Raw genomic sequence first — 25,879 nt, 5'->3', positions numbered from 1 at the left:
CTACTGGCCCTTGAAACCGGAGGTCTGGTCTTCGCACCAGACCAGGTCAGGATGGCACACCCCGCTCAAACCGACCATATCTAAGAGCTTGTAGTGGTACTTCAAGGTGGCTCGAGCTGGGGCGGGCATCACTTTAGCTGTACTGCCGGGCACACCGATGCACATCTCTCCTCCGAATTGAAGTAGATGCCTATTTTCCCGTCAAATAGCATGCCGTGTCGTATACATGCCGCACTCATACCTACAACACATCGACGCCATTCACCGCACAAATTCAACAAATTGCATGGCACATCCAACTGAGACAAAAGCTGCCTTCAAAACGGAATCAATAACACAGCTATGTTTAGCACAGAGGACGCAAAGTTCATTGATGTAGTTACTGACACCAGTAACATACTGGTACATAATAGGTATATTACATTATACTCGCTTTACAGCTGACTCTACAAACCGGATTACCCAAGCGAGGGCAGCACAGTGGCAGGGATAACTGCCACGCCGCAGCCGTGGTGGGGTCAGCTGACGAGCACATGAGTGCATTATGTCATTCATGGTCGGCGATGGAACTGTCTAACGTACAAGGGTACATCAAGAGCATTAATATCGTAGTGCACACAACATATCGTATCACGTTAAATCTTAAATACGCATCTTTGGTATCATCACGTGCCAGTGACGTCATTTCCCTTCAGTCCAGACCTCGAATCGACCTTGGCCTTCTCCGTAAGGTAAGGTCTACACCAGCCCCGGCAGCAGTGGGTGTTGTGTCTGGGAGTCGAATCCGACCCTCCAAGACGATCACATCCCCGACCTCAAAGGGCTGCTCACATCCGTCACCCGTCCGATTGCAGCGAGCTGCTTCAGTCGACCTGAACTCGTCCTCGAGCTGGTCAGTGGTCCGCACGTCGCGTTCCAGCCAGCTCCACCGGTGTTCTCTCCTCTCGCCGTCAGCGAGCCGCCGGACGGGCTGGTGCCATCGTCCCCGTGACCCGACCCGCCGTTTTGCGCTCCTCAGACGACCGGCGAGGGATACGAGCGGTTGAGCCGCTGGCCGGGCGGCGGCGTGTACTGCAGCAGGCGGCCGTCCTCGGCGCCGCGCGACCGGTGCTGCCGCGCGTTCAGGGGCGGCAGCTGGTGGCGCTCCAGGCTGCGCGGGCTGGAGATAGATGGCGCTGCCCGGCGTGGTCGCGGCGAACTCCGGCTCAGGCTGTTGAGCAGCTTGGGCCGGTTCTTGGGCGAACGACTCGGCGAGCGGAACTGCGGCTTCTCATAGATGTGCAGCGACAGGTCAAGCCCGGCCGGCGACTGGTAACGCTCGTCGGGCGCCAGCGGCCGGCCGGGCAGAGGCTCCTCGTAGCAGTGCTCTTCTGGCTCGGGCTCGCCGCTCAGCCGGCGCAGCGCGTAGCTCTCGGCACGCGCGGCGCGCGGCCGCGGCGACGCCGTCACCACGCAGCCGTCGGGAGCCACGCGCGTCACCTGCACGGCCTCGTCGGCGGCGGCGGCGTAGGCCGAGTTGTCGTGCGCCGGCAGGATGTGCACGCCCTCGGGGATCCCGGCGCGGTACGCCTGCGGCGAGATGGTCGTGTAGCCAACCGAGCTGTAGTCGTCGGGGAACTCGAAGCTGGATGCGGTGATGCTGCCGGCCTTCTGCTGCACGGGCTGCGCGTGCTCGATGGTGTAGTGGTTCTCATGCGTGCGTAGGCCGGCCCAGAGCGCGCGGCTGGCGCGACAGCTCGGGCCGCCGGGCGCCGCCACCGCCGACGGGTACAGCACGGCCTCGCAGCGCGCCGGCCCCAGCGGCGGTTTGGTCTTGTCCGCCGCGTCCAGTCCCAGCCGTGACTTCTTCTGCCTGTGGATGGCGGGAGCAGCGCGTCACGAGCTGTCGCAGTTTTGAGCTGTCGCAGTTACGAGCTGCCGCAGTTACGAGCTGTCGCGTAGCTTTTACAGGTCAGCCCGACGCTACGTGACGTGAGGCACGTAGCTCAACGCTCAAGGCACATTTGCTAGTACTAACATCGGCCGGAGTGCTCAACATAGCCAGCGCCTGGCGTTCTCAGGGCGCGGCCCGCTGACACCGGCAGTAGTGGTTCGGGGAGCCGCGCGCGCCGCCTGCTGCGGGGCGACACCGACAGAGCGGGGAGCCACGCGGCGCCTCCTGCGCGGGGCCACCGACCGCGCCGGGAGACGGCCGAGCGCCAGCAGCAGGCTCCTCCGGCCTCCTCAATAGCCCCATTCAGCCGTTATCGGCAGATCGGCCGGCCGGCCGGAGTGCTGCGTGAGTCTGCTCGCCGGGACCGCGCGTCGCCTCAGCCCCGATGGCACGCCCTGTGTCAGCCCATACAGCCGTGTGTCAGGCTGAAGAGAGGACCACTGGAGGGCACTATGGGATGTTGCGCGTCCGTCTAAAGAGACGCCTCACTGGAACCCAGCTGGGGACGACTGTCACTGTCAGCGGGCGCTTAAGGGCCATGTGGCGGGCCGTGTGGGTACGTTGACCGCAGCTCGGCGCATTGTGACTGCGTGAGCTCACAGAGTACGCCCATGCCCAAACGCCCGCCAGCAGTACTCGCTGGAAACTGGACGCTCGTCAGCAGTACTCGCTGGAAACTGGACGCCCGCCAGCAGTACTCGCTGGAGACTGGACGCTCGCCAGCAGTACTCGCTGGAAACTGGACGCCCGCCAGCAGCAATCGCTGGAAACTGGACGCCCGCCAGCAGTACTCGCTGGAGACTGGACGCCCGCCAGCAGTTCTCGCTGGAGACTAGACGCCCGCCAACAGCACTCGCTGGAAACTGGACGCCCGCCAGCAGTACTGGCTGGAGACTGGACGCCCGCCTGCAGTACTCGCTGGAAACTGGATGCCCGCCAGCAGTACTGGCTGGAGACTGGACGCCCGCCAGCAGTACTCGCTGGAGACTGGACGCCCGCCAGCAGTACTCGCTGGAGACTGGACGCCCGCCAGCAGTACTCGCTGGAGACTGGACGGCTGAACCGCCAGATTGTTCACCAAGGCTGGCTCTACACATGTCTGACGCTGTGAGCGTATCGCGCTCTTGACCAGTGCTCTTGCTATCGTGCTCCTGTACGACAACGCTATCTGTCAAGGTTGTGTTGTGCCTGACAACTAAGTGCATTGTACGCATCGTATAAAGCATATTGTAAATTAATCAGACGACCAGGTGCAACAGCATCACTTTCACAAAACTAGGTGTTTCCCGTTGTCGCGCCCATATATGCATAGGTCCGCAGAGCTCCAACTAGGGCTCTAGTCCTTAATTTCGCATGTGCATGGACGCTTCAGCCCTGGAGCGTTGGAACCATACCTGCGTGTAGAGCTTGCGCCTAGCTTTTGATACAAGGTTCTAGTCCAACGGCGCTTAGCGTGCATTGTGCATAACGAGGAAGGAATACAGATTGAACGAGATTGACATGGACTCACAGCGCTTACGTAGCACGTGCACTGGGATGATCTCCAGCCGAACAATGGCGAGGCCATGGATGTAGATGCAATCGCCAAAACTTAAGTGGATCATGTTATGCTTGAGCTATCCGTAATAGTGTGAGGTGCATCCTGAAACCGTAGGGCTACAGTGGATCATATTATGCTTGAACTATCCGTGACAGTGCGAGGTGTATCCTGAAACCGCAGGGCTACAGTGGGTCATGTTATATTTGAGCTATCCGTGACAGCGAGAGGCGTATTCTGAAACCGCAGGGCTACAGTGGATCATGTTATGCTTGAGCTATCCGTGACAGTGTGAGGTGTATCCTGAAACCGCAGGGCTACAGTGGATCATATTATGCTTGAACTATCCGTGACAGTGCGAGGTGTATCCTGAAACCGCAGGGCTACAGTGGGTCATGTTATATTTAAGCTATCCGTGACAGCGAGAGGCGTATTCTGAAACCGCAGGGCTACAGTGGATCATGTTATGCTTGAGCTATCCGTGACAGTGTGAGGTGTATCCTGAAACCGCAGGGCTACAGTGGATCATGTTATGTTTGAGCTATCCGTGACAGTGCGAGGTGTATCCTGAAACCGCAGGGCTACAGTGGATCATGTTATGGTTGAGCTATCCGTGACAGCGCGAGGTGTATCCTGAAACCGCAGGGCTACAGTGGACCATGTTATGCTTGAGCTATCCGTGACAGTGCGAGGTGTATCCTGAAACCGCAGGGCTGCGGCAAGCGGCCCAATCCGCTTGATATGCTCGCGACATGTTACAGTGGCCTTCATGCAGCAGCGAAGCTGTGATGAAAATGAGAGTGAGCAATGCAGTGAGAACGATTCAGCGTGCTTTCACACCGGCGGTGGTCATTATGCCTAATTATTCGACAGCATCATGCCCCAACAGTACAGCATTCCTCACTCTTTAAGGCGGAGGCAGAAAATGGTGAGAAGTATTCCGAAGAGGGTGAGCCCGACGCAGGCACAGATGATGACGAAGAACCACGTGTCGTCGATGGCAGGACCTGTGGCACAGGAACAGAACGTGTCATGCAAAGTCAATGTGTTAGGTAAATAACGCGGCAGGCCAAGCTCGCCCTTGTATGACAAACACATTCGTTGCTGGCATGACCTTCGTCACTATCAATGCCTCCCTGTTTTTTTTTTCTGGACACGATTCTCTTTTTAATGACACGTTGCGTGGAGTGATGCACCATAACAAGTTTGCCACGGAATAAAAACCGAATCATTCGTAAACAGTGGTAATCTCGCTCGCAGATAGCATAGCGGTTTCATGCCTCAGTGTCATCGCCTCAGTGTCATGCCTCAGTGTCATGCCTCAGTGTCATCGCCTCGTGCGGTGGGAACATAATAATGGTACCTCGTGAACGTAACTACGTGTAATTCGTTCGGTTACAAATTACTGACTTGACCCGTGATAACCTAAACTGCCAGCCATAACCTCAAGTCACACATCATTGTCACCATGACGATTTGAATGCGCCACACGAGGAGCTCAACCAACATCCGTTCAAAATCCGTTTCCATCCACCATAAAATAGGTCGATTAGCGAGCAAAGTGCTGAAATGGTCCTTGACAACCTACTAAACTATTATTGATCTGATCTCTTCTCCACCTTAATGTGGAGAAAAGACATCCTAAATATAGGGGTAGGCTGGCTTCAGTATCACGCACCGAGAACGATCGATGCCTTACTTAATCTAGAACATCATGGATTCGTACCCCGCTTATGCCGCCATCTCAAAATTATCTAAGATGACCTGGATTCTGGCTATGCTTGGACTTGCACGCACAGGCAGGATCCACTCGGAGCTAAGTCGCAAAAACTAAGAGTAAGGGAAAACAAGCCAGACGGAAAATATTTCCAGCAACTCGCAGAGTACTGTTTCATGTCAAAGACCACTTTTGCTCACTTCATCCCAGCGTTGTGTTACGACCAGAGCCCTCGACACCGTTCCAGCTTTCAAACACCTCCGACTCCCCTTCCCCGGCAGCGTCAGTGGCATTGGCCGCGGCTATCGTCCCACCCACCGGCCAAGGCGACTGATTACGGCATCAGCGTACAACCTGTGCAAATCATGGCGTGCCGGAACGGTGGCATTCACGGCGCCTTTGTCACCGTCACGGCCATTTCGGCGCGAGCCGCCCCAGCACGTGACGTGAATGCTGCCGCTGCTGCTGCGACGGCGGCGCGGCGGCGGAGGCAGATTAGTTCAAATCGCGTGCCCGGCGGGCCCGGTCGGCCGCTGGGCGCACGCGGCCGGGCGTCCGCGCACTGCACCTCCGGTCGTGCGCCCACCGCCGAGGCTCCGCTGCGCCGACCGGTGGTTGCCCTGCCACACGGCACCGCCCCGGCGGCCACTACCGAGCTCGCGCCCCTCTCCCGCTCTCTCGCCGGGCCTGGTGCGCCGGGTCGCGGGGTGCGAGCGGCGGCGCCATCCGTCTCGGAGGCGAGGCCGTGCCGGCCGTCACCCGGCCCGGGTCCGACGTCCCGGGCCTGGCGTCTCAATTAGTGGGCGGCGGTCCGGGCGCCATGCAGAGGGGGGAGGGGAGGGACACCCGAGGCCGCACCGAGGCGGTGGAGGGCCGGGTCAGGACGGATAGAGAGGGAGGGAGGAAGAGAACCAGGGAGGCGGATGAAGCGGGGGGAGATGGAGAGAGAGGCAGAGAGAGACAGAGAGAGAGAGAGAGAGAGAGAGAGAGAGAGAGAGAGAGAGAGAGAGAGAGGAGAGAGAGAGAGAGAGAGAGAGAGAGAGAGAGAGAGAGAGAGAGAGAGAGAGAGAGAGAGAGAGAGAGAGAGAGAGAGAGAGAGAGAGAGAGAGAGGAGAGAGAGAGAGAGAGAGAGAGAGAGAGAGAGAGAGAGAGAGAGAGGAGAGAGAGAGAGAGAGATAGACAGAGAGAGAGAGAGAGAGAGAAAAGAGAGAGAGAGAGAGAGAGGGGGGGGGGCTGCGCCTACCGTGCTGGTATAAGTGCGGCCTCCAGGAGTGCTGCTGTGGTAGCAGCATGCTGCCAGCGAAGGACTGGTATCGACTCTGTATACAGGGCGGTGCTGGGAGCGGTGGCATTACTCCGTGGCGGTGATTAGTGCCAATCATTAATCACCGTCTGCAGCCCTGCAATCGCAGCGCCGCAGAGTAACGATGGGATCGGATTGGAGGACGGACGGCGCCGCGCGGCCGGCGTGAGCGGCCACCGGAGCCCTGCAGCCGGCAATGGGGCGGCTCCGGCGCGCGGGCTCCGGCCTGGCCGGGCTCCCGTCTGGCCGGGCTCCCTCTGGCGGCCCGCTCCGGCCTCACGTTCGGCGACTCGTTCCAGGGTCCAGTGTGGTGAATCGGTTCAGGGGCGCGATCCCGGTCTGGTGGTGGATTGACTCGGAGCGAGTCGCATGACTAGGCTCGGGGTCCCGCTCTTATGACCCGGGCCGTGGCCCAGGTCGGGCGGCTCGGTCTGTTTGCTTTGCCGCGATCCTGTGTGGGGTCCGTTCTAATGGTTCGATGTTTGACGACTCGGTCCACGTCTTTCATTATAATTTTGTCGGTGGACATTCATCATGATGGGCGGGCCTGCCGACCGGTGCCCCGGCGGAACGGAGCTGCGTTCTTGAGCGGCTCGGACCGCTGTTCCACCCGCCTCGAGCGGTGTGAGCAACGCTGAACACCACGCGATGCGTGGTGCACCGCGGCCGGCGCCCATCGCGAAGGAGGCCTCACTGGAAACGCTCATTACGGATTCAAATTCGAGTTGCACAACGCTGGTAACAGCGGGTTATTATCAAAACTGGCCATGTTTGGACGAAGGAAACAGCCAGAGCCTGTTACTCTGGGGACGGCTGTATACCTTTAAGTTTTTTCTTCTCCTGAACGGTTTCCTTTATTAACATGGTGAGGTTACCGGGCATTAGACACAGTAGGCCGGCACATTGGAGGATGTGATGGCTTGAAGCGAAGCACAGATCCGGAACGGACATCAAGAACGACGATCCAAATCAGCTGCAAGGTACTTCAAGAACTCTACAAGAATGATAGTGCCTTAAGCGCCCACGGCCTGAAGAATATTCTTTCTTCAGTTGTATTGCTCCAGAAAAATTTGAACTGTTACCCTGTGTCAAATAACTGACACGTTAAAAATAGCATTGGTGTACAACAGATACGTTGCCGCGATCATGTATCTTAATTTTCCTTTCAACGAGTGCAGACAAATTTCACGTTAATTTGCGCTGCTGCAAGATGACATAATAACAATCAGGCGCTTTGTATCCGGTACCAAACTTAAGATCGTGGAAGGCCCCGCCGACGGTGGTCGCCTTCTTGGTTCGCCTGCTCACTCACCAGGCCGAGATCCGGCACCAAACCTAAGATCGCGGAAGGCCCCTGCCGACGGCGGCCGCCTTCTTGGTTCGCCTGCTCACTCACCAGGCCGAGGCATCTCAACGAAGTCGACGGCGCCGCCACCGGCCCACTGGCAGAGGCCGCAGCTCTGGTTCATCAGCGCCGGCGCCGACTCGGCCAGGAAGGCGGGCAGCGGCGGCGGCGGCAGCGTCAGGATCATGTCCGGCGGCGGCCCCAGCTCGGCCAGCAGGGCGCACTCGCCGCCCGCGCACGAGCCATTGGCGGCGTCCGGCCAGGCTGGCGGGTCGCCGGGCGGTGCCGACAGCTCATAGAAGGCGCTCATAGCGGCCGGCTCGGTCCGACGGTACCTGGCGAGCACAGGGCGCATCGGTCAGACGGCCGCCTGGCAGAGGGCGGCGGGCAGGGGACAGGCGGGGGTCAGGGATACCGGAGGTCAAATTGATGGCAGGGAGCCATGACCCGGCAGGAGGCTCGGAGCTCTCTGGCTGACAGTCAGCTTTCAGGCTTACGGAGGGCTCTACCCTGGGTGAGACTGAATAAGTGCGCATAACGAGCGAGGTCAAGAGATGGCGGATCATTGATGGGTGACGAGGTGAGTCGACAGAGACCGAGAACGCTCTCCGGGACGGCCCCACGCGAGCCTGATGTGCACCGACCACATTAAATAAGGCTCGAATCAAGCCAACAATACAGTGGCATGTAACTAGACTCTTTATAATAGATATGAATGACATAATTATACGACAAATTGCACGTAATATAAGACTAATTGCATGCTACAAAATGATTACTTAATAGCGCACAACGAACATCAGGTCGGCGTTGTTCATTCCCATGCCCCTTGGGACGACCACACGTGATGAGGCTCAAACGACAGGAGCTGAGAGCCAGGCTACATGTGCAGAGGGGAAAATGACTCGCCCGGAACTGCTCGCATGATCAAAGAGTCCGACAAAGAGGCCTCGGCCCGCTCCCAGACTAGTGGCGCCTTTCATTGAGTGCCTCTGACGAGAAACCCTAACTACCGGTCGCTGTGTAACTCGAACAGTCGACTTTGTCAAGTAATTTACCCCTCACCTCCAATAAAACCGTTCCCAGCGCGCGGCGGTCGCGCTTTACGAGCGCTGCTCCTGTCACAGCCCCTTGACAGCGCCTTTCCGGGCGTGTGGTCCGGCATCCTTTGTCTCTATTGACGGACCGGACGGCAGGGCTGCCTGCCCCCGGGGCAGCGCGCCTGCGTAACAGCTGAGTCGGCCCGCTCCGTAATGGCTGCTCCGGCCGTCACAACAGCGCTGTGTGGACGTTTTTGCCGTCCGGCCGCAGCGGCGGAAAGAGCGCGTGTTTCACTGCTGCGTGACCCACGAGGTCACTGGGACCGGGGTGTGGTCGGTGCCTTCCGCATGGTCTCAGGTCAGGAGGGTGGCCTGGTCCCCGGCCTTCGGCCGATTCTGACCTCTACGAAAACACCTGAGGCAGCCCCGGCTGAGCCCTACCAAGTCTGCGCTGACCTGGCAACTGGAGGATAAAACCCCATGGCATCAACAAAGCCCCTAATACAGGGTGTTGCATGCTGCTATATCTTTGTTTTGGACAATTGAATTGAAAGGACTGCACTGCCAGGCTATATCAAACCACAGCATCGATGCCAAGCAGTATCACTATGAATGGTTCTATGTTGCGTTGAGTGTAATGTATGATATTCGAAGCCATCCTTCAAGCGCCTTTCACTCATGCATTTATTTAAGTCGGGGATCACCAAACCGCTTCAAAACTTTCATCTTCGTGAGAAACTGAGCATCCTTCTGGTGTGTGTGTAACCCGCCTGGAAATGCTGGGGAAACTTCTGACATTTAACAGGCACCATCTCTCACAAACGCGATCCGTGAACCAACTAAACGATCCGTGAACCGGTTAATGTGCCGCCACGGTATTTTGTTTTCCCCTCCATCCTGGCAAGGTCAAGATTAATTGCACAACGCCAGCCCTGAGAACGAGTCCCCCAGGAAGAAGGTTTTGGAGCATGGAATCCCCGAAAGATATGACGACCAAGGATGGCATTTTTGTGGCTGCATTGCATTGTCTTTGCTGGCCATTTATCTGCGACAAGCCATGCATCTGCGACAATATGGTCCTTCTCAAATTATCCCCAGGAGATAATTAAAATGTTGGGAATTACTGGTTGAGGATTTCGCGCTCCAAAAGTTCATGATATTGAACGGTAGTGAGGCTTTATTCAAAAGAGATGAAGAACGCCTATTTGCAGAATTCCGATTTCTTGCCCGCCCTGTCATTGCACTCTTCCACCTCGTGACATTTACCATAGTTATTCATCTAGGGTGTGCTAACTGCATCAGTCGCGGCCTGATCAAACGATATGGAATCATAGACACAGCGGTCTATGACTTGTCGGTCGCGTGGTATCACACGGGTCTAAACGTTACCAAGCTACTGATGCGAAGAGCATCACACGACCTGGCACCGCATTTGTTTTGTAAACAATCGATAAGCAGGACCTTCTGAGCACCCATCAACGGCTGGCGTGCCCAACTTCGACATTGCCTTCTTGACATCCTAATGGCCGATCCGTACGAGCGACGGTGTTGACCGACGCTGTGGCGGCGCTGCTGCCGGCCCTCGAGCCGGCCGGCTGAGGACGCCCTCGGCGCCCCGATAACATCCCGGCCACAGCGGCGCGCCGCCTCCTGCGCCCGTTCGCACGCTCACGGGCCGACAAACAGGCGTCCGGCGCCCGGACCGGACCGCGGCCGGGTCAGTGCGGGGCGCGTACCCGACCCGGCGCGCGGGCAGGGCGTCGCCGCGGACGGCCCGGCTCTAGCTGCACCGAGCGGCTGGAGATTCGGGAGGGCTGTGACGGGCACCGCAGTCTGGACATCGGCGATCGCACCATCAGATATATGCAGAATATTCCGACTTTGATGAATCGCGCCTCGGCGGTCGCCGTCCACGTTGAAATGTTTCAGAATCCAATGTTTTAAGAGCGCCTCTCGGATAGCTTCGGACGAAATGGAGTAATTCTTCACCGTCGTGCAGTGAACGCCTGTGCTCGTGTCGACAGCGAGTCACGATCCGCCGACTCGGGTCGGTCGACGCCCGACACCGCCCCAAGCGCGGCGGCGGCGCAGCGCACGCCGCCCGCATTGAAATGCAGTCATCGGTCATCTAAATTCCGGTCCAGGTGTGCCGATGGTGATTTATTGACGGGTCGGCTGTGTCCAGGCGCCGGCGGTGTCCCGCGCTGCGTGGTGCCGCGGCCGTCCGCGAGCGTGCACCGCCCGCCGTCCAGCTGGAGCGGGCCGCGCGAAACTCCGGCCGAGGTCAAGATCAGAGCGGAGCGGGACCGGTCACCGTCCGACGCTGACACGTCAGCGATGGGGGAGGGGCAGAGGTGCTCTGGCCGTATCAGAGTACACCCCGGTTGGAAGGGCAGCAGCTGATGAGCCTCTGATGCCGACAGAGGGATATTGTCAGAGCTGGTGATAGCCACTGGCGCAGTCAGATCTGGAACTGGCGGGGGACCACGGGCAGTGGCGACGAGAAATCCGTCCTCCGCTGAATGTACTACGAGAAAGCAAGTTATTTTAGTTGGCGGTGCAAAAAGACAGGACATAGAAACACGCCTGTCCAAAGAACGCATCTATTGGGCGTCATACCAGCAAAGAGATGCACCACTTTTTTGGAGTTATGCAACCGCAAAAAGAATTGCTCACGCACCAGCTTTTCAGATCTTACTTGTTCGTGCAACGCATGATCTAGCGTTATATATGAAGCATTTTCAGACCATGAACAGCTGAACGATGAGCTTCAGCCGGTCGCAGACCCTACACAGTGTGACGACGCATTAAATACGCCCATTTAATCCAAGTGGCAATTAAGACAAACCCTTTCCACCAACCAAAATACCAATTATCGTGGTGATGGCTGCTACTCGATGGTATCAGCCCCCCGCCGCCAATTCAAACCCACGACACGTTTCTATTTCGCCCACTGACGTGGCCTGGTAGAGCCATTTTGCTCTTCCTTTAGAGATTAATTATGGCAACGAGCAGTGGATGAGGCGATTCATGGTAGGAGGGGCTCAGCCCCAGCCCCGGGGGACAGAGGGCCCAGATGATGACGGGAATCAAGGTCAAAAGCAGGAGAGGAGGGGCGCAGCCCTCAACCGTCAGAGGAGAGGCGGCAGCGATCCGGCCTTTGATTGGCGGCCACGGTCAAGGAGCACACTACAGAGCTCAGGCCGTTTTTCTGGGGGATGCTCCCTCGGCACTTGTGGATGAGTTCATTCCACGTCTGACTTTGTCCCAGCAAACAATAAACCGGCAGCGTTGGCATTATGGAGACAGCAGACTAATCGCTTGCCTGCCTATTCATTCAGTTATTAGTTTTTGTGCTTCCATGAAGAATCGTCGCAAAAAACTGGGTAAGAAATAAACCCATTTACTTTCAATTATTCCGCAGCTAATTCGGTCACAGCATTTCCAAAAACGTTCCTAGCTTTCTGGCGTGACTTCCACGAACAAAAGCAATGACTTTTTTCCGGCAGCAGCCAGTGGCGAGATCACGCTCTGCCGCGCAAAGAAGAGGGCTCAAGCGGCAAAATCCAGCTGAAACCCCGTCGAGGTCGCCGTTTTCAAAAGTCCCGCGTGCCCCCAGTACCTCCGGAGGTTCTCGAACACAATCGTCCGGAACTCGAATTATGGGTCGGCAAAAACACCTCGCAATAGCTTAATGATAGATGATAAAGAAATGATAGACGCTTGACGGAACCGCATAGGCCACAAAATGCCGCCAAAGCTAGCAATCATCACCGCTAATAAGCAGTCCAACCATGGCCCCACCACATGCAAGCACCAGACTCCGGTGAGCCCCCCGTCCGCCGTCAGTGTGCCGGGATTCCTTGGTGCGTGCATTTTTGCCGCGCTAAACTCAAAGGCCGGCTTTTTTCCGATTGGTGCGGCCATTACGGAGCGCAAAAAGCGGGAAGATAATGGCGCACCGATGGCGTCTCTGTATCACATGTTCTATAATTAGGCTAACTTCGGGAAGCCGGCGGGCCGTAATTAGATTGTGGTTGGCCCGGGGACTACTGTTCTCACCACCCCGGGCCCACCAGCCGTCGGCCGCCCCCTGTCGAGAGGGTGGCTCTGGATGATCCAATCGCAGCAGCAGCCTCGACAGTTGGCTTTATCGCCACGATGCCAACCAAACCACCATGCATGCTCGCTGTCAAGCTATGGCTCTGCGGGTTGGTTGCGAAAGCCTGGGTGCGCGGTCTCGTCATAACATCGCTGCGTCAAATGTCTTGCCCTCGACCCCGGCCGCCCGCCATTTCTCCGGCAGCTCGCACCCCGTCCATCCAACCGGCGGTGAACCCATTCTCGCCCATCACGCACGCTCCGGCAGGTTGCCGCCCCCTCCACCTGGGTGTTCCGTGACCCTGCGACCCCTACAACTCTATTGGTCGGCCGGCGGTTGGCGGCGACCGCGGGCTCCGCCGCCGCCGCCTGACGCGGTAAAGCTCGGTCCCAGGTAATGCTGATCGAATGATTCGGACGCCCCGGCGGCGGAGGCCAGGCTCGTTACCGTGATTCATGGTGGCCGGCGCCGGCCCTGGGTACCGCCGCCCGCCGGCCGACGATAGCGCGATCTAGCCGGTCGCGCCGCCGGCGGACGCGGAATGATCGCCCGGCCGAACTGTTGCCAGCGGCAGCAGTGAACGGAGCGTTTGGCGCTCTGTTACCAGCGGCAGCAATGAACGGAGCGTTTGGCGCTCTGCTGCCAGCGGCAGCAATGAACGGAGCGTTTGGCGCTCTGCTGCCAGGGGCAGCAGTGAACGGAGCGTTTGGCGCTCTGTTGACCAGCGGCAGCAATGAACGGAGCGTTTGGCGCTCTGCTGCCAGGGGCAGCAGTGAACGGAGCGTTTGGCGCTCTGTTACCAGCGGCAGCAATGAACGGAGCGTTTGGCGCTCTGTTGCCAGCGGCAGCAGTGAACGGAGCGTTTGGCGCTCTGTTGCCAGTGGCAGCAGTGAACGGAGCGTTTGGCGCTCTGTTGCCAGCGGCAGCAATGAACGGAGCGTTTGGCGCTCTGCTGCCAGCGGCAGCAATGAACGGAGCGTTTGGCGCTCTGCTGCCAGGGGCAGCAATGAACGGAGCGTTTGGCGCTCTGTTGCCAGCGGCAGCAGTGAACGGAGCGTTTGGCGCTCTGCTGCCAGCGGAAGCAATGAACGGAGCGTTTGGCGCTCTGTTGCCAGCGGCAGCAGTGAACGGAGCGTTTGGCGCTCTGTTACCAGCGGCAGCAATGAACGGAGCGTTTGGCGCTCTGTTGCCAGCGGCTGCAGTGAACGGAGCGTTTGGCGCTCTGCTGCCAGCGGGAGCAATGAGCGCATAGACGCATCCCGAAAATAGCAAAGCAGTGCTGTGTGGCGACCGCATTTTCCACATTTCCACATTCCCATTGTCCACGTCTCCAGACCACATTTCGACGCCATTTCAGAGCTCCGCTGCGGTCTTGAGCAATAAGCCAAGCTCGGCTGTTCGGTATCGCTTTTTAGCTTTATATTCAGCTATGCCCAATGACATCCCGTGTTAAGTTAGCAACACTCAGCGGTGTTGTTTGTTGCTACGCAACAAACAATTTTTAATTTATTCTGATCAATCTGGTAAGCACTGTGTGTGGCTAGAAGTGGCTGCATTCACCCAAGCTTGAAAAAATCTGATTTGAAGCTTAGCCTGGAATAAACAGCCATTAAATACCCACCTATCTGTGCTTTCTCCAGCTGTACACCGGTTACTGCACCACCACTTATTATGACTAACATCTGGCTGCGACTTACTGCCATTTTGGACTAATTAGGTTCCATGCTGAATGATTAAAAATGATATATTCAACTTACGACCAACGAGTAATATTGTGATTGCTCCGCTAGAACAGGAAGTGAAAGCGAAAGAAAAATTATGGTCACAATAACTCTTCCTACAATCAAGGCAAGCGATCGAAGGTTAAAGTTTCAGCTCGTATATCAATGACAGAAGGTATACGAGTAACGGCCTCCAAGACTGATGAAGCACCTGCTAAGCTCACTAGGTCCCCACAAGGTCTCCACCTGACGTGCTAACTCTCCTGATGTGTTGCCCCGCCTAATATGCTGCCCCGCCTGACGCCCAGTCCTGGCACATCGCCAAGGCGGCGTCACGACAGCCATGCCCCCCCCCCCCCCCCCATCCCTGAGCCGAGGGATTTACACCAGATATTGGGCCGCGCCCGGCCCTGCGCCACCTGTCGTGTTACCCAGCCAGACATGTCATCCATCTGAACTGCCTACCCCACGGGATGTGTTTTTCCGTCTGGCGTATCACTACTCCTGACGTGCCACCCCTCCTGACGTGCTCTACCGCCTGACGTTACGCTCTTCCTGACGTGCTCCCCCGCCTGACGTGCCGCCCCACCTGACGTGCTCTCTTGCCTCACGTGCCGCGCCGCCTGACGTGCTCTCCCGCCGGATGTGCCGCCCCACCTGACGTGCTCTCCCGTCTGACGTGCTCTCCCGCCTGACGTGTCCGCCGCACCGCCGTCGGGGTCGGCCCTGCCGGACAGGCGGGCGCCACGGTGACAAACGACGCCGTGGGATCAGAGGCGCCGCCGTCGCTCTCTCCAGGGCTGAGCCGCCTGTTTTGCCGGCTAGCAGCGGCCGGTCACGCTCGAGCAGGTCCGAGGGGACTGATCGGTTACCGATCCGAGCGGCGACAAACGGCTGCCGGCCGGAAACAGCGGCCGACGCGGCGCAGCGGCGGCCGGCGGCGCGACGGCACGGGTGTGGCGGCGGCGCGCAGGTGAGTGGTGGCGGGCGTGACGCAAGAGGCACGCAGCGGACGACCACCGCGCTCAGCCGCCGCTGAAGGAGAGCCCAGACGGGAGCGGGCCGCAGCGTCTGTCGATGTCGTGCCCGGGATCGCGAGGAGGAAGAGAAGTCCTGACCGGCCTGGGAGTGAACCGGCTTGGCCCCACGCACGCGGAAAGATCATCAGTAAATTGGTTTTGACAGCATCAGATAGACTAATTAATGAGGCTGCTAGAAAGCGTGGATATCGGCATTAGGAAAACCATATTCATGAGGCGGAGGAGGCGTCCGTGTCGGTCGGCTGGAGGCGGCATCTCCGCGTGTCACGTGACCGGCCGGGGCCGGATGGCGGGGAGGGCCGCCAGCTGTGGCCACACTGCACGCAAATGGCGGCTCAACTGGGGCGGCTGGGGACGGCAGGACGACGGAGTCACCTCATCTGCATAATGCGCCGACATGTGGCGGCGGAGAAGTGGTACACGTGCCATCGTCGTGAGGTGAGCAGCCCGAGGCTCCGAACTGCGGAGTGTGACAGGGACAAGGACCGAGTCGGGCGGATTGGAGCTACTAATGGATCACGTGCTTCAAAAGTCCTCAGCTGCGTCATGAATCAAGACTGACGACTTCAAGTTATCAGGAGCAATGTAAGATGTTTGCCGCAGCAAAGTGCGTAAGTGTCCTGGCGGATTAGGGGGATTACGAAAACGCGCTAGAAATGCACTGAATTCAGGTAAATGCAAATAGCTAAATCGATCAATGGTTGGTTGATAACGAAAAGCTTGAATATATGATGGGGAGTTTTGATTGCTGGCCCTGACACTAAATCGGACTGCATCAGAACTTCTTCCAGCTGAAACCCATGAATTCCAGAGGTGAAGCTTTTATCTTGTCATATTGAAAAACTGACCAAAAGAAGTGTTTGAGATTTCGCTGTGTGTGTCCTCATGATAAGATTCAGATGAAGTTTCATTTAGAAACATCAAGACTGAAATGTCGAGCTGGCATTAAAACTAAAATGGATCATGCGTCTAACTTGAGTGATACTGAACTTCAACTGTCTGAACACGCTTTGGGGCAACACGGAAGGAGTGCACCATCTAGACCTTGCCAAAATAACCCTCGACAATAAATGCACTTGATAAGGTATCACTTTACTTGCACGCCAATTTCAGCCCATGTTGTTCACGTATAGCATAAAATAAGTAATCTGCTTTGAATTTTGACTGGAATTTGAGTAAAGTAGGCGGCCAAGGCAGCGAGCGGCACCACTTCACGTCATGCATAGTCAACACCAGAAGTGCGATGGGCGATAGCCAATCATGGAGCAGATACTAACAGAACATGACCCAATCGACTGGTCCCAGCGGCTGGATCCTGGCGTTATGAGATCAATGTAGCTGGGTTTCGTCTCGAAGCCTAAGCCTGCGAGGATTCTGCTGAATTTTTATGATGCTTGCTTTTAACAACTTGTATGCTTACAACGGCATTTCAGCTGCGTGCTTACTACCGCATTTTTACAGAACACATATTTTGCAAGTCGCAGGCAGTTAAGAAATAGCACGTGCCCTGGTGGCCGAAGGTATACGCACGATTCGCTCGGGTCGAGGTCAGTTTGACACACCTGAGATCTCAGCAACCGATGGAGCTAGAGACACCAAATTCATAAGGTGCGTTGGCCTATATGCAAAATCACTTAGGTCAAGACTTGAGTTTCCTAGGTCGTGACCTTTGGGTCAACTAAGTTCAAATAAGATTAAACTCCAGATTAGTCTCCAAAGTTCTCCTAGAACCTAGATAACTGTTCTAAGCGAAAGGTCACATGTTCATTTAAGATCAATGCTTTTGTCTGACCTTTCGAAGGTCTTGGTGACCAAAATCATACAAGACTGCTCTGAGTTTTGCATTTGAATAAGCGACAAAGATTACGCTCGGCAGTATGTTCCTATAACAAAATGTTGACCTGTGTCATGTTAGGCCAATTACCTATTCTGACCTCTAAGACGTCCATAGAAGATGTATAGTGGGGTTCCTGCAATCAACAAACTCGAAATGAGCACCAGAAACTGTACCGCACAGCACAGCACTAGAGTAACAAAACAGGCTGGTTTTGACCTTGGTGTGACCCTCATACCTGACCCGAGGTCAATGTAATTTGCTCATTCAACTGCTATGTCGTCTAAGAAAGCATCTCAGAGATGTATGTCTTCATCTAACACTCCGTTGTTGGACCAGATTGTAAGATTACCTACAAAGTGACTTCGCTGAATCCAGGACCTGACTTTAACCTGCCGTAGGTCAGCGACCTTACACGGTACAAATAATTTTTGGTACCAACGATCCGCTATTCAACTGTCTACGACTATACAAAATTGGTGCGGCTACGCCGCGCCGTTTATAAACCATTCCGCAGAAAAACATTCGGGGTGTTAAGTTGACCCCCGCCCGAGCACGTGTTAAATGAAATCGCGATGACGGAATATATTTTTGAGAGCGATAAGTATGGAGTCTGACGGATTAATGATGTACAAATAGATACCTCCAAGGGAATATTTGGGCTGTTCTGGGTAAGTTCGACAAACTGGCGCTGCCGTCCGAATGGAATCCCCTGCTGTAGACATGTGCACGCGCATTTTGCTAAGTAAATTTTGATCTTGAGACACTGCCACCACAAACACACCTAGTGTTTTCGCTGCACTGGCACATCAAACACCTAACTGCAAGAACTAAGAGGAAAGGAATGACTGCTGTGTAATCTGATCTGGCGGTTCAGCCATAAGGATCGATGTAGGGTATTAGAAAGGGCTGCAGCAGACAACTAAGGCTATCTAGGTCCGCTAAGTTTGCTGTAACCGTCTAGGTAAAAATCGCGAACCGTCTGATCAGTCGATCATCCGAGGTGGCGAGGCACAAAGAACGGGTCTGGTTAACAAATGACTAGCGATGCTATTTTTCCGTCATTCCCACCAGACCCGGCTTTTTTACAACGGGCAGCTCTACGTAATCCGCATATGGGATTGTGGTTGTATGCTGTCAGTGCAGCTGGCGAGGCACGTTCAAAGAGCAAGATTGTGCTTTTGCAAGCTATACAGCACACGATCGCTTATCGTTACGACTTACGGGATTCAAAATTGTTTACATCGATCATGTGACGCCAGCGCACTGTCGATACATGATCCCTTTCAAAGCGCAAGTCAACAGCACCACCACCATTTGACTGATGTTTAAGTGAGGTCGCTATAGAAACAGCCTCATTATTGGACGACAGTTGATCTCAAGCAGGCCAACCCAAGTGCCCGCAACTGCACATGGTGACCGAATTTCGGCGGCGCCTACCGACTCACGTTCAGACGACGGTCACAGGCCTCGCCAGATGGCGAGTGTGCGGGGATGGCGGCGTCGATCCAAAACGCTATTCCACTTCGCTCGGCGGCTCCAGATCAGATGGTGGGAGCGGCGCAAACCGCGCCGCACCTGACTGTACCATCTGCGCCGCGTTCTCGCATCACCTGGTCTTCGTGGTCTTTTAATATCCACCACAATTTACCCTAAGTATCGCCACTAGTACGCACACGGTCGCTGTTTTAAGATGTTGACATGATGATGAGCTATGATGATGAGCTCAACCTCATGGACATTAATTGTATTTCACACACATACATTCTACATATGTGTGGCATGCATCTTTGTGTAATGTACATATATTCTACATATTCTCTCAACATTATTTGCATTTCGCACACATACATTTTGCATCGAAGGATGGTACCAAATGTGCTCAACGTAAGACATGCGAGTAGAGACCACATCAAAAGGCAGCAAACCGGGCTTTCGTGGGCTGGATCCCAGTTTTGCCGTACAGGCTCGATACGTCTCTAATGCCAACTCGAGCGAGTCTCGGGCTCAGTCTGGGCCTGGTCGGTCCCCTACGCCCGATGTCCGTTTTGTGGCAGCCGGCCACGCTGTGATTCATCAGCTCAAGCTCAGGTCGTGGCCATCTGTGGATACTCAGCCCAGCCGACAACTCTTCAACACACCACAACTTAGCGGCCTTTCAGCTTTCAGCGACAGCCCTAGCGGCGGTCCTAACCAAAGCGCCGTTGCAGCGCTCCAGCCTCCTGTTAGGCGCAGCAGCAGCACGGGCGGCCTGCTCTGCCGGTCACCTTCGCACCGGGGCCGACGCCGCCGCGGCACAGCACAACAATCGCTCCGACACAGCAGAGGTGCGCCGAACATGACATCCCGTGCTGATGAATGGCTCGCCTCGTCGCGTGATTCATTAGCTGAACAGGGGCCCGCGGGCCCAGACCACAAGGCCACCGGCGTCCAGCGGCGCCGACAGCGCGCCAGGCTACGTCTTCATCCGCGGCGCTGTGACTGCCGGCGCCCGAAGCCGGAGGCGCTGCCGCCGGTCCGCGAACGATTAGTCGGTCCCGGGGCCTGACTTCGCGGCGGCGGCGGCGGCGCCGGTGGTGTGGGCGGCGGCGCCGGCCGTCTCGTGAGCATGTACTGTGCGTAATGAGCGTTTGGACTAACGATTGTTTTGAGCAGCGACAGCGGAAGCAGCGGCCGCTCATCGGGCCTAATGGGCGCGGCTGTGGTGACGTCGGGGTCCTCAAAAGAGCGTCACTGATGACAATCTGCCGTTACTGGCTGCCTAATGAGCTGACTCCGACGGAGGCTGAGAGTGAGGCCAGCGGATGCCGGTCTTTCCGTCTCCAGAGAGAGGCGGGTCAGACTGGAGAAAGAAATAGAGAGAGAGAGAGAGAGAGAGAGAGAGAGAGAGGGGGGGGGAGGGAGAGAGGGAGAGAGAGGGGGGAAGGGAGAGGGAACCCGGACTGGGAGGGCCGACCCGGAGGCAGATTCGCTTGAACGCGTAAGCAGGCGTGAAGCGCCCATCAGACTCTGACGTACAGCGACGCATACCGACGAATCATAGCAGACTGCCCTAGACTCCCACCAACTAGTCGACTCCGACGCATGGGCGCCAACCGAACACGCGCCGAATGGGGAGTAAGCAGGCCGTCATACTCGGACAAAGCTGAATCGGCGCTCTCCAAGCGATGAGTCCAGTCCCTAAACAGGTATATGAAATCATTTGATAGGAGCTTAGTGTTCAAGTTACGCTTAGAAGATAACATGGTTACGTTACCGAGCGTGAAGGTAATTAAATGGACAGTGTGCCAAAGGGACAGCGTGGTAAAGGAACAGTGTGCTGAAAGGATGGTATGCCAAAGACGATTACAGCCTGTCAGTTGTCAGGCCGTTTAAGCTAAGGAGAGATCACGGCCCTAGCGCCTTCACTTCTCTCTTACCTATCAATCAAAGCCTTTTCCATCCACGGATTTCCTTTTCCGATCATGGCAACCACCATGTTCTATGACGTCGTGATGGACTGTCTGATAGCACCTCCACCACTTTTCGGGACGTCATTTTCGGAATCTATGTTCATTACATACGTAGCTACTTTCACTCTGTCACTCTGATTTACTACTTCGCAGGCCGCTCAGAGCCCATTCTCGAACACCACTCGGTGAGCATGTTGTTCTGAATGCGTCACCAGCTTGATATCTGCGCTCCGGGAGGCGGTCGATCCCCCGGCCTGAGGACCCGCTCCATCAAACGTCTGGGACAGAATACAGACATTTTCCAGATGCCTCCGGACCAATTACGGTTGGGCAGTGATCCAGGATGGCGGGGAAGCCGGGACGAGCTGTTACGTAGCGGACATCGACCATAGCGGTCGGTCGAGAGCCCCGGAGAGACCCCGCTCCACGGCACCGTCGCAGTCGGCGAGCAGAATCGATGGCTAGGTTACCATGGCAACGCTACTATTCAGGCCAAATTGAGTTGCCAGTTTGCTTTGTGGAAATGAGACTGTTCAACAAAATGCTCCCTAAAATGCAGGAGAGTGCTTGATGCACGTTTAGAATGATAAAAACCATTGTAATGCCGATTATTTCTATAATATCTAATGATATAATCTATTGCCGATGTTTTACGACCGCAAAATTGGGTCAACGACTCATTTTTTTTTCAAAACTGCAGCAGAATCCCGGCTGTCGCTTTCCAACGCCTTCAGTTGAAAAACTGAAAAGGCAATCAATGCTGAGGCATAACATCCAGATGTCTGAGAAATGCATAGCGCGGCCAGTGATGGCATTCATTGTTCCTGTTCGCTGACGGCACTGGACCAGGAGTTTTACTCATGCACTCAACTTTCCAGTCACGTCCCAGAATCTTCGTTCGAAATCAATATACTTGAGAAACTGGTCTTTACCTGGAACTTGCTCCATTAAAACGATTTCAGCCAGTTCTTGGTCATGCTTATGACACGTCTGACAGAATGATGTGAGCATGGGCGGCCATCGGGTGGTTCTGACTATAGAGAGAGGACCGCAGGCAGCTCCCAGAGCTGTCACTCCATACAGCTAACTGTGGACGTAAAGGCATCCGGGATGCATCCAGATTTCAGCATCGGTTCGGGTTGCACGCAGTCTTTGGGTTTGGTCGATAACAGTAACAACGATGACTGCTCAGACTTTTCTACAAGCCGTACGGAATAATTTCTCCTCAGCTCTGCCGGGCCTCCCCCGATAAGCCGTGCGCTTGTCCGAGCTCGCGGTGCCGGCTGGGTCCGCGGCCGCTCCCCTCAGCCTATCCCATTATGCCGACATCCGGCCCGGGCTCCCCTCATTTCCCCGGGGCACATCAAGCAGACGTTTGCAGCATGTAACACAGAGAGATGCCTGGGGAGGGGAATGGCCGCCGCCCGGGCTGCCGCGAGCGACGCGCTCGTGTCCGACGCGATATTAGCATCGCGGGCGGACGGATCAGCAACTGAATCGGCGCACGATCGCTTTCAATTTGACGGCGGCGCACGTGCACGCGCGCAGGGGCTCTCAGGCTCCCCTCTCACGCGGCTTCAGTTTGACAGCATCAGTAGTGGGACACGCGACCGGAATCTCACGGGAGCGGGGCTGCCGTCGGCGCGCTGCCGGGCCGCGTAAAGGCCGGCGAGGAGGAGAGAGCCGCCGCCCCGGCCCGGGCCAGCGGCGGTTCGTAACCATAGGAGCTGCCCCGCCCGCTTCCGGCCGCGGCTGCCCGCTGGTTCCCACCGTCCACACGTAATGCGCGGCGTTTACCGCCGCTGGTGCTCACACAATGCCACCCACATTGACGCCGGCGAGGAGGGGCCGAGTTGAGAGTCGCCGCCTCCCCCTCCTCCTAACGGCGCGACAATGCGAAGGCAGGTGACAGACGCTTCCGGAGCGGCGGTCGACCGCGGGGAGCGTCGTTCCTGCTGTCTCACGAATCTGTCCGCGGCGTCGCCAGTCGAATTCGTGTTGAGAGCGTGCGCAGGCAATGCCTGGGGCAACGGCTGCGCATTAAACATTGAGCGGACAACATCCGAGGCGTGTGGCAGACACGACCGGCTCCGGAAACGGCAACATGCGGAGCGAAAACCAGACACGTCTGGAGCACTAGTAGCCAGTCGGTGGGGCGGAAGCGGCCAGGAGTCATCTGGAGCGCGAGCCAAATATGCCCGGAGGGAGCGCAGACCACGTCCGGATCTGGAGCCGGTTGCGGTTCCGCTGATTACTGTGTAAGAGTCGACAAGCCTTGTAGGCCACCGGCGATACAGCAGCCGCCGGTGAAACTACTTCTCCACACGCCAGCGCCAGCTCAGTCTGCAGCGCCAGAGCCAGCACCAGCGCCACCGCCGTACGTCAAGCCCGCGCGGAACCAGACCCGCAGCAGTCATCCCCGGCCGACGCTGCGTTTAAAGCGGCGTACATACCGGAACAGCAGTACGGCAGGCGGCCAGTGCCGGCCAGCCGAGCGGGCCGCGGTGCGGCGGCGCATTGTTCACATTCGGAGCGATTTGTTCCGAAGAGCCGGCGCCGGCGGCGACCGACGCATTCCTGCCGCCGATAAATCGTGAGCCGGCCGCGGCGGCGGCGCGGCCGGCGCGCTCGGTCAACAGAAAAAGCCCGCCGCCAATAGGCGTATCGCGGCCATCTGATCTGATGCGGCCGAGGAGGCGGCACGCCGGGCGGCACCGCGCCGTTGAATGGCAGCCCGCCGGCCGCCGAGGAGTGTGATGGAGAGACGTCGGCGGGCCCTGTGACCCAGGCAGTGGCTGTCGGTGCTACCCAGACAGTGGTTGTCGGTGTTAGCCGGGTGGTGGCTGTTGGTGTTATCGGAGCAGTGGATGTCAAAAATATCGGTCGTCGTTCGGAGCATCGGTCGTCGCCAGCTGCCCCGGTGCCAGGCTGACGCGTTACCAGGGCAGTGTTCGTTAGAACTATCCCAAAATTGGTTGCTGAATTACCCGGGCAGTAATAACCAGCGCTGCCAGGCCAGGTGGTGTTGACCTTCACCTGGCAATGGTCGTTAAAGCTGCACGGCAGTACCGGTGTTGCCCGGCCAGCGATCGCCAAGGCATTCGGACCGTAGCCGTCAATGTTACATGGAGCGTGATTGCTTTCCCGGGCAGGAGGCGTGCTCGTCCCGAGTCCCCCGGTCGTGTTCGGCTCGAGCAGCGTGCCACCGCAGCGGGGGGGAGGGACCGGGTCCCCGCGCACGGTCCGCTTTTTCAGCGGCGGCACCCGCTGCGGGGACGACCACGCGATACGAACCGAATAACAAGCTGCCAGGTTTGCCGCGCCAACGACAACAGGTCGACAACTCGCCCGGGCATAATGCCGCCAGCTCCGACCATTCACGCCGGCCGAAGGCAAGGTCCGCCAATTGACGCCGGACAAAAGTAATAACAGGCTGCTGGGGCGGCGGGCGCGGCCGCCGACAGCGAAACGGGCCGCGAACCGCCGGCGCACCTGCCGCCGCCGTAAGCCGGCAGTGAGCCGTGGCTCAGCCCCGGCACACACGGCAAAGCGGCGCTGGGCATGCATCGCCTGCGAGCTAATGATAGCCCGCGCTGTAATGGCGGGGCGAAAACGACGGCCGGCGGTACGGCTGCGGGCTCGGCCGGCTCTCGCTGCATCCAGATCAGGGCCCGACATCTCTCGTGCTCGTGAGACGGTGCAGGCGGCGCTCTCGATCCCCTCCCCCTCGCCTCCCTCCCAGACCCGCCGCACGTCAGCGCCAACGGCCCACAGTCTCCCCAGCGTATAATTATCACCGTGAGGTTATGTCACATTACGAACGGCCGTCTTGATTTACGCCATCGCCGGCGGATTCCCGGCGGCCGCCAGCGCTGCCGCGCCGGCGCCGACCAGCGCTCTCCCGCGCGGCGCTGTCCGTCACCGGCCGATTCCAATCCAGATATACCGCCGTCCGACAGACGATCAGGTTTTTACGCCGGCTCTGGACCACGGGCAATTTGATACGCGAGGTCCGGGCGGCGGAGAAAGCGGCGAAGATTTGCCCCACTCGCCGCGCCCCCTCGTGGAACAGTGCACTCGCCGGGCGTCGAACATTGCCCAATGCGCTCCGTTTGACGCGAGCGTGACTTCGCTGAAGCGATGGCTTCGGGCGGCTGGGCTACAAGGCTGCTAATTGCTAATTAGGTGGCCAGAGTCGAGGAGTGGTCTAGCCGGGGGCCGCAGCCCGTCAGCGCCGACCAGGAGGTCGGCTACAGCCTGCAGGCTGCATAGGTGGTACATAAACGATACAGCGGAGGTCCATTCGTATTGGATGCCAACCTGGCACAAATGTGATAAGTCAGCGCTTGCCACAGGGAGGGGGAATACATTGGTGGTTTATCGGTAAGGGCTGCATGGTGTATCGACCCGGTTTTCACCAGCAGTGCGGAGGATGGTGCGGGTTTGGAGGCCCGGCGACGGCGGGAGAGCGGGAGCGGGGCTCCGCGCGTCACCCCGCCTCTCTTCTGCGAACTCACCTCCTCTCCGCGTGGCGAGCCGCGGCCGGTGCCGCTGCGCCCGGTCAGGTCGGTGGATCAAGTCAGCGGCGTACGCACGAGGCCACCGTCCCCGACGGCCAGAGGGGCAGACGGCTGGAGCTAGCTGAGGCGGCGCCCTGTCCGGGCGGCGGCCGGCCTCCCGCCAGCCGGCGCCGGCTCTCCGCGCAGGATCGATGCCCGCGCGTCGCCACCGACGACAATCGATACCGACGACGGTGCGCCTTCCCGGCGGGCGGCGCGGCCGCGGCAAAAGGTGCGCGGCGGGACAGGGCGGGGCGGGCCGGGGAGGAAGCGGTGCTCGGGGTCCGCCGGCAGCG

At 57.5% G+C, this 25,879-nt stretch overlaps 1 protein-coding gene across 1 annotated transcript; it reads right to left on the bottom strand.

Moving 5' to 3' along the window:
* On the bottom strand, nucleotides 1–25,699 carry LOC119094105 (uncharacterized). Its single transcript, XM_037217181.1, has 5 exons — nucleotides 25,542–25,699; nucleotides 7,887–8,170; nucleotides 4,375–4,477; nucleotides 1,428–1,852; nucleotides 1–116 (listed from the first exon to the last, which is right to left on the bottom strand). The coding sequence occupies exons 2-5, from the start codon at nucleotides 8,143–8,145 to the stop codon at nucleotides 1–3; spliced, it is 903 nt and encodes a 300-aa protein (XP_037073076.1). The 5' UTR covers nucleotides 8,146–8,170; nucleotides 25,542–25,699.
* Between the last annotated feature and the right edge of the window lie 180 nt (nucleotides 25,700–25,879).

This window comes from Pollicipes pollicipes, unplaced genomic scaffold, assembly GCF_011947565.3.
Source record: "Pollicipes pollicipes isolate AB1234 unplaced genomic scaffold, Ppol_2.1 Scaffold_4002;HRSCAF=4701_pilon_pilon_pilon, whole genome shotgun sequence".
In the NCBI taxonomy this organism is placed as follows: domain Eukaryota; kingdom Metazoa; phylum Arthropoda; class Thecostraca; order Pollicipedomorpha; family Pollicipedidae; genus Pollicipes; species Pollicipes pollicipes.
Note: the sequence above shows the minus strand (reverse complement) of the source record. Positions and strands in the feature narration are given on the sequence as shown.